Here is a 9,637-nt window from a genome sequence, read left to right on the forward strand (position 1 = left end):
TAGGGGTAAATTTATCTATTTTAATCATTTCCTTTCATTTCCATCATAATTTTTAAAACATCCAAATAAGGGGAGAAACTAATTACTCCCTTCCCCTTTACTAATTTTAAAAACATCCAAACAAAGTAGAGTAGAACCATTCTTCTCTACTCTCCTCCCCACTACTCTCCTCCCCTCTACTCTCCTCTACTCTCCTCCCTCTCTAAACTTCCAAACAGACCATTAGAGTAGCATAAGCTTTCTTGGATACACTGTTTGACTGTTTCTTTTGGTTAACCAAACAATTTTCTCCTTTTTTATTTCCAAATATTTTGAATTTTTATTTGTCTCCTAAAATCTAATGCAACCAGCCAACATAGTAACTTTGACGCCATCCTTGTCATGTGGAATGGTTCGGAAGGGTGTTGTTGAGTTTTACAAAGGGTTATGCTCACTTTGATTAATTCTAAAAGGAAAATGTAGTTGATTTCCTCACCAACTTCTGAAATCAATGGTAGATTCCTAAAGGGTTAGGATTTTTTTTTTTTTTTTTCCTTTCTTTTTTGGGTTAATTTGATAGTTACAGGTTACAACTTTCAACAATGAGAAGGAAGATTTGAACTATATTGGTCATCATTTAAAAAAATAATAAAAATAAAAATAAAGGACAATATTACTGAACTATACAAAATTTTTGGTTTATTTCTTATAGCATCTATAAGATAGTAGAACTAAATATATCAATAAATTTAAAACATTTAATCTGAAACATAAAATAAAACTTTTTTTTTATTGAAACATAAAATTAATTCATTTCAAATATTTCTTATAGTATCTAAAATGAAAGAGTGCAAAGAGTAGAACTAAATATATCAAGAAATTTAAAACATTAAATCTTAAACATAAAATGGATAAAAAAAAAATTATTGAAACATAAAATGAATTCATTCTAAATGGAGAGCGTCATTTTTTGTCAGGAAAGGGCACAAAACTAATTTTCGTTTACTTCAGAATAAAATAAAGCTTTCATCTTTATTAGAGAAAAAGAGCTTAAAAATAACCCAAAACATGGAATCGATATTCAAAAATACATCACCCATCGCCATAGTATTTTTTTTTTTCTACAATATTATTACACCCTAAATTTCATACAATTTGAACTTGATTATAAAAATTACTATATATATATATATATATAGACACACACACCTTGGCACCAAGGCTACAACAGCAGAAGAAAAAAAAGGAAGAGAGTGGAAGAGGGGAAAGAAAGATCAACCTTGTAAGTTGTAATCAACCCATATTTGAATTTGCCCATTAAAAAAAAGAGACCAGAGCCAAATGCCAATTCTCATATAACAATTACAGTTGTATAATGTTTCATGCTCTACCAAAATGTGAGATACTGGTGAGACAAAAGAAAGGAAAAATTGGAAAATCTCACCTACTCTATTGAGCTCTTAGCTTTCTATAACATTTTTAAGAAACTACCGAAGTCTAATAAAACAGCTAGATTTTGCTACCCAAAATAAAAGACTAGAAAATAGATTAGGAAAAAACTAACTCAAAAAAAAAGCCTCCACCTATCTCCCCCACAATGGTCAGCATCATATATCCCCACAAGATAATTTCCAAAATTATCTGGGCCGCATTTTATATTTACACTCAGATCAGGCCAGACTTGATCCACACTGACAATCTATTTCTACAATGCAGCCTCATGCCAGATCAAAAATTACTAATCCAATTAATCGGTGGATGTTGAGCCTGCTGAAAAACACCAGTTGGAGGTGCTACTGTTTCAACAGCTCCAGCCATTGCCTGTGACTGTTGCAGAAGTGTCGAAGGAGCGGCTAATGTCTGCCCCGCATAAAGTCCAGTGAAGGCACCATGACCAGCCTGAGCAAGTGAGAAAGCCATGGGCTGTCCATGAGGGTTGAAGTTGTACAAAGAATTGACTGGCAAGTTGGGTATATCTTGGCCTGGAATCCAAACAGTTGAACCTTCACTCTGCAAAAATACCACAGAAGGTACTTAGAATTGTGTCAAAGAATCTGAAGGCTTTGGAGGTAAATAAGACACATAAACCCTAAAATAGAACTGGATATAACTTGATGACAATGCAAAGAGAAAATTTTGAGTAAGGATGAAACAAAACCAACCAGTTGTCCAGTCGTGTAGACATGATTTTCCTTCATCTGAGATGATGAAAGATCCTCGATACCAGTAGAGCTTCCAGAGGTCACTGCTGAACCAGGATTGTGACCAACAGGGGGAGCTATGAATGAATTGCCAAAAATTCCAATATGAGCCGGGTTTCCTGCATTTGCTCCAGGCTTCAATTGAGGCAGAGATGATTTAACCCCAGCGGCAGAAGCATTAGGTGCTGGGGTTAAATAGACATTGCCAGTAGATGGCTGCTGGGGAAACCCATTGTGGCTTAAATATTGGTGAATTGGTGGCATATAAAATGGATGGTAGTAGTGACCGTATGGGATGAAGTTAGCAGGATATGGCTGCCTCAAAACAGGAACCGATTGTGGAGGCACAGAGCTCTGAATTGGTGGAGTAGGACTACGGCTAGATAGAGCCGGAGTATTCCCATTCTACAATATGAAATAATGTCATAAGCACATAATAGCATATAAATTTCGGCAAAAAGAAGAAAATCTCAAACTGGCATACCACTCAAGTTCATGATGATCCTAAAATTGTACATGCAAACTCTAGCCCATCTAGAATTCCATATTACACCGTCACTTCAGCAACATGATTCTAAATAAATTCACACCACAGAATTTCATGCTGACCCTAAGATTGTTTGTGCAACTCCAGACATGCAAAAGCATAGTCCATCTAGAATTGCATGTTACACTGTCATTCCAACAAAATTATTTTTACTTTTCTCAGAAATATTGCAATGCAATACAAAATTTTTAATCGTGGTGTTAATACACTTTACGGTGGCACCATCCTATGTCATGAATATAAATTTTGGATTAAATTTGATACATGCTAATCTTGTCCTCAACACAATTTCAAAAACATATTCCACAAATTGATCAATGATGGTAATCTCCAAAAATAGTGGGATTCCAAACATCTTCAGGGCAGTTATACACGAATACAAATGACAATTCTATAAAACCACAACATCAAAAAAGTGTGCACAACTACAATAAGAAGAAAGACCCAGTTGTCACTAGCAGACTGAGTACAAATTATTAACAGTTTCAACAATATTAACAAAATCAACCAAAAATGTATTTGCAATACAGTGAAATTGTACCAAAATCAAGATGAATATACTAGGATACCAAACAGTTATTAGGAACAAACAAACTGGCATAAAATAGCTGTATATATGAATGGACATAATAGAGAAGCAGAGTTTAAAACTTACAACAAAGTTCGAAAAGCGAGATGCTTCCTGTGTCTGAGTTTCAGGTCCTTCAAATTGTACAAACTGGTTCCCTAGCATGGTTGACACTAAACCAAGATTGTAGTTTGGTCCATTTTGAATGGTTGGGTTTTGAGGGACTTCGGGAAGCGACAATATTTCCTGGTTTAACTGGTCATCTTTTGCTTCTGCACTAGAAACATTGCCCTCTGGAGGAGGTACTTGTTCAAGAATAGGCTGAGAGACAGAATTTGGATGATCCGGAAAATCTTCTTGTGCATTGGAGGATATGATTTGGTTGCTGCACACAAATAGAACATAATATGGTCACTTTAAGTTTTTGTTTAAAAAGCAACCAAAATTATTTTTATTAATTATTATTACATTTAAAATTTATTTTTTTAAAAACAATAATAAATAAATAGAGCAAACCATAATTAACACCCACCCCCCCCCCTTTTCCAAAAAACCAAAAAGGTAACCCTGTCCACATGGTTGTAATTCAAAATGACGGATACATTTCTACATTAATGTTATTGTAGAAGAACATACATAAACATTAGAGCAAAATAAGAGTCTACTCTAAAACCACTTGTAAAAAAAAATAATCTACTTTGAAACCAGTAATTGAAAAAAATCTCCTCCAAAACTGAAAATTAACTAATCTAAAACTACAAAATAAACATTCACCAACCTAGAATGCTCTTCAGCAGTTTGATCAGTCAGCTGAGAAGACTCAACAGCACCTGAAGAGTCATTGTCACCACCAGTTCCCTTGATGGATTTCCCACTTGATTCAAATGTAGATTCAAAGCTTCCAAAAGTCAATCCACTTTTCAGAGCTTCAGAGACCTGGAAATGATTGGGAAAGGTAACAATTTGCCTGTCATTAACATTCACCTCAGCTGGTGGCTCAGAGATGACTTCAACGGTAGTAGTTGCAACATCAGATGCGATCACTGTTTCAGAAAGGTGAGCAAGTACAAAAATTTGAGTATGTTTACTGCAACCAAATCTAAAAAGCTTGACACATTTATAGGACTGAAAGAAAAACTCAAATGAAACCTTATGGGGGTGCACACGTATAGTTAGCAAGTGTAATGATCTAAAAATGTTCGACACATGCAATACACATGATACCATAAAGTTTCAAGCAACTACAGAAATTTTTGTGCTTATAAAAATGCAACAAGTAGCCCAAAAAATTACCTTCAGTGGGGACAACAGACTCTTGTGTTGACTGACTAGCACAATCTGAAGAAGACCTAATGGCCAGAGAACCTTCAGATGCTGAAGAAGAGGGTTGCAAACTCTCAGACACCTTATTCTTTTGAACTGCTTTGGACTTGCTTGTTTCCCTTTTCTTGTTCATGGAGCTCATAGTCCTGGAGGCTGCTTTTTCATTCTTGGACAACTCTAATTCACTAACATCTCGAGAAATATGTTTGTTTTTTTGAAGATCACTTGGTTCAGCAGCAATTCCCTGGCTCCCTGTTCCCTGTTTAGCTGTACTCACAGGACCAGGATGTTGGGAGATAGCTGGCATCAGAACCGGATCTGAAGCAGAGGAATCAACTGCAGACACAGATGCTGGAGTAGCAGAGAGTGACAGCTGATCAGCACCTGACGGGACTTTCCTTGTTTAACTCCAGACGCAGAGCCGGCGGGGGCTAAGGCTGCAACAGCAGCATATTGTGGTGGAGCAGTCCCCAATTTGTTTACATCAACAGCTGAACTTCCTTTAGGAACATTGATAACACCACCCACAGATGATTGGGAGGTCGGACCGTGACTCACACTACCATTTGAAAGTTTTGTGGGACTATTAGGTATGACAGCTGAAGCTCTGTAAATGAAAATATATATACATACACAATAAGATTGAAAAGTAGTATTAATAAAAAAAAAAATCTTTCTAAAGATGAGATAAGTGGTAACTGGATAAAATACAAAAACAGTCTATGGATAACTAAAACCATACAGGCACAGACTTGGGTAACAAGAATTACTTTGCCGAGAGAGGAGACACATTGTTCTTTGTAATGTGATTGATGCCATTTTCCCTTCTAACAGCAACATTCTTCCTACCACCATTATCTGCAAGAGCAGTTTGTAAAAATTAAAAAAATAAAAATAAAAATAAAAATCAATAAAAGTGGGTCAAAACCCAGTAGCTGGCAGCAATATGGTGGCAGTATCTATACATCAAAAACAAGAAAAATGGGACGGTTCCAACAGTGAGCAACAACACCAGGTATTTAAAATTCTTGCCCACAGAGATCAACACTTGTATAAATACATTTCCATGTTGCCAAGAGCCTTGCTGCTCAGTGGCATAGCCTGCTCTCCCTTACTAGAGAACTAGGGATCAAATCCCCCCTCCACCATTGTTGTAATTATCATTTTTTTTAAATATAATAAAAATACAACAATTCCATATCATGTCATATATTATACCAAATTACAATGTATAATATGGCCAAAAACGTTCATCTGGGAAAAACAATAATAATGAAGGTATGCCTTTCCTCCCAAATTGAATATAGACTACAAATAAGAGCGCACGCCCGTGTGCAGGCCTGTGTGTGTGTATGTGTGTGTGTGTGTGTAGAGAGAGAGACAGAGAGAGATATATAGTCTAACTCTCCATTATATTTCTCCAATACTGAAAGATATATTAGAAAAGTTACCTTGACCACCCCTAGCAAATCGCCCCTGCGTTGACCTAGAACCGTCAGGTTTTCTGCTACTCAAATTCTGCAGTAGTATGATGGCATCAGCATAAATTCATCTACCAAGCTTGATACAAGAAGAATAAGAAACACTATATTGGACATAATCACCATACTTGTATCCCTAAGCAACCACACAAATTAAGGAAAAAACCCAAGATAACCTAGAACTTCAGATTAGCCACAACAAAAAAAATAAATAAAATGGGTAACAAGTTAGAGTATTAATTTTTGATAATTCAATAATAATACAACAATGGGAGAGGGGGGTTCAAACCTTGGTCTCCTCATAAAGGAGAGTAGGAAATGCCACCAAGCTACGAGGCTCTTGGCAACAAGTTAGATTATTAATGATCAAAAGTAATTAATTTATAGATCAGTCCATATGAAATATGCACACACACACACACACATATATGTACATATTGATCCCCATGGAGAAAATTCACCAGCTAATAATTCAAATATTCACCCTCATCCTCAGCCTAAAAACAAGAAATGATAAAACGACCAAATCAAAGGTGTGAGTACATGTCACATGAAACAACAGGAATATATTTGGAGAGAGGCTGTGATTCTCTTTATAAAAATATTTATGAGTCTCTTATCATGCACTGTGTTGAAGCATGTTACAACAATTCCAAACAATAGTTTCAAATCCAAGTCCTAAGAACCACCAGTACTCCATGAAAACTAACCTATTTCTTTTGGAGGGTAAGTTAAAAAATTAACCTACTCAAGCAACAAAAATTGCAAGGAGTTTAATTTATCTATTTCCAAAGAGCTTCAGTGAGACCAGATTTAATCTATTTCAAGCAGCGAGCTGCATATTAAATGAGCTTTCTCAGTGAACTAATATACAAGGACAATGATATCTTACCTCCTTTCTCCGGTCACGTCTCTTTTTAACCTCATGAAATGTATCTGCCAACCCAAACAATATACACATATCATAAAAACCAAAAATAAACATATAATAAATAGTAACACATGTTAGATGTGTAATATCGTGTGATTGTGGATGTGAAATGGGATAGAAAATCAACTTCTACACATTTTTTATGCATCAGGAATCAGGATGCAAACAGTGATGGAAAGGATGCAATTCAATGAGAGATCTTGGAGACTTAGATAGAATCAATAAAACAAAACCATGGTAAGTTACACAACCAAGTTAGTGTCTTGACAAGTTGTTTTTCTTGAAAGATGAACACATGCATCAAGGATAATATATTTCACAAAGTTTAGAGCTACCCCAAAATATTTTATCTAGAAAATTAAACCTAGAAGGATTAGAGATTTGGGCCTCTGCAAACTGAAGCCAGTGAGAACCAAAGATCTTCAGAAACACACAAGTATCCAAATGTTTATATGTTAATATCAATACACTATACTGGCTGTCAGACATGTTTAATCGGTATAGGCAGTTTTTCAATTTTTTTTTAAACCAAAACAACATGAGATATAATGTTCACCGCTGCTCGATTGCTTAAAAAAACGTTACAAAGAATGAAATCATTACTTCAGACCAAATTAATGAAAGTTCTAACCAAAAAACAGCTCTCGCTTGCCTCTAACCAATACTTAACTGAGATTTCCAGAATACAGAAACCAAAACACCATAAACAAAGCAGAAACAATATTTAAAAATTATTTTTCCCTTCTTCAAAGTTTCTCATCCACAAATGCAGTGCAATGCAAGAAAAGATACAAATCAAATAATGTTGTACCTTAACGTCAAACATTCAATATAACACCATCTCACAAAAATAAACACAAGTTTTAGGGAAAAAAAATATCAATTTTTCCCATCATTTTCTCAGCGATCAAACACAAACCAAATTAGAAATTTAAGAACAAAAAAAAATCAACTTTTCTCCACTACAATCCATATTGCAGTCCCTTAGCTATGTTCACCAAAAAACAAATCCAATTTTCCCTTTTTTTTTCTCTTCCAAAACACACAACTTTCACAATAAAACACAAAACCCAGAAAAACCCACCTACCAAAAACCCCATAAATCCCAAAAAAATACCCACCCCCCACCACAAAAACACAAACACAAAACCCTAATGCACCAAAATAACAAACACCCAGAACCACAAAACCCCTAATGTAGGCATACATAAACAGAAAACCCCAAAAAGATTGTGAATTTATAAGCATACATACCCAAATAGAGGAGCTTCTGTGCTGTCTCATTGGGATCCATGGAACACTCCTTGAGCACAGCGTAGATGTCATCGTCGCTGTGTTGCTTTCCCGTGATTTCTCGAATGTTCTGGATCGTCTTCTTCATGTTGCTTGGGATCGCGGTCAAGCCCCTTATCCCTCCTTCTCCTTGGCCTCCATTACCATTACCATCACCAACAAGAACAGCCACGCCGCTCATGTTTGTTTTTCCTATGTATTTCTGCTTTGCTTTCTATGTGTTTGATGTAATGTCAGAGACAAAAGAGAGAGAGAGAAATAATGGAGATAGAGATAGAGAGAGAGAGAAAGATTGAAATATATATATATATATATAATATATGTAATACAAAGAATATTTATATATAATGACCTAATTGTAATAGTATCATCAGTGATGGTGGTTACTTTTTTATATGCATAGAGTGATGGCTTGGTGGGGTGTTTATATATAGGTGGGGGGAGGGTTTGGGCTTGAGAGGTGAGTGTGTTGGGGAAGTGGTATTTCTTTCCTTTGTGTTTACATGTAAAAAATAAAAAATAATAATATTGGATTTTGGTTTTTTGGGTATTTTATGTATCGTGGATACTTAATCTTAACCGTCAAAATATGATATTGTCTTATTTAATATTTTTTTAATCGTAAATGAACGGCTAAGATTGAATAGGTATAACAATACAAAAGAAAAAAGATAAGGTGTTTACTGTAAAATAACTCAATTCATGTATGGTATTGCTTATTTTGGTGGAATAAAAAAAGGTTCGATTTGACTAAACGGTTGATAAAATAAGGTAAGGCTTTAAAAGACTGTACCTAATAAAATAAAGTAACTTATTTATGAATTTAGTCTTGTGCCGTAACGGACATAAAATTTTTATTTTTATAATTAATTTTATTGTTTGGGTATATTTTGTGATTTTGATTTTGCTTTACGGGGGCTTATGATGGCAATGGGACTGGATGAGGTCGAATCAGGAAACTCTATCCTCTCCCCATCCCTTTTTTCAGGGTGAGAAAAATTCATGCGAGGCAGGTTGAGAACATGACAAGTTGGAGGGTTTTCTTCATCTCTAAGTAGGTGAATTCGATGGTAATGAAATAGAGATGAAAAAGAGAGTGATGGACAATTGTTAGAATGCTAAAAGAGATAGAAAATAAGTGTCTTGGGAGATGGTAGTAAATTATGTGTGTGTGTGTNTTTAGAAGATTTCCATCTTTGGTTTTTTTTTTTTTTAAGCTTGTGTAATTTTAATTTTGACTATGTTTTATGGACCACCATAAGTTGCATGGAAAGAGAAATAGGGATTGTCAGGTTTTGAAGTTATTTATTATTT

General features: G+C 35.1%; 1 protein-coding gene across 1 annotated transcript; it reads right to left on the bottom strand.

The window, feature by feature from the left end:
- Window positions 1-1,266: 1,266 nt before the first annotated feature.
- LOC112008788 (GBF-interacting protein 1-like) lies at window positions 1,267-8,632 on the bottom strand. The gene is given in 10 exon segments (XM_024041127.2): window positions 1,267-1,989; window positions 2,142-2,585; window positions 3,383-3,680; window positions 4,074-4,338; window positions 4,589-5,008; window positions 5,011-5,225; window positions 5,389-5,476; window positions 6,070-6,136; window positions 6,992-7,035; window positions 8,285-8,632. Coding segments are annotated over 10 exon segments (2,343 nt in total). The 5' UTR covers window positions 8,505-8,632; the 3' UTR covers window positions 1,267-1,707.
- Between the last annotated feature and the right edge of the window lie 1,005 nt (window positions 8,633-9,637).

This window comes from Quercus suber, unplaced genomic scaffold (assembly GCF_002906115.3).
Source record: "Quercus suber isolate HL8 unplaced genomic scaffold, Cork oak 2.0 scaffold_27, whole genome shotgun sequence".
Taxonomy (NCBI): domain Eukaryota; kingdom Viridiplantae; phylum Streptophyta; class Magnoliopsida; order Fagales; family Fagaceae; genus Quercus; species Quercus suber.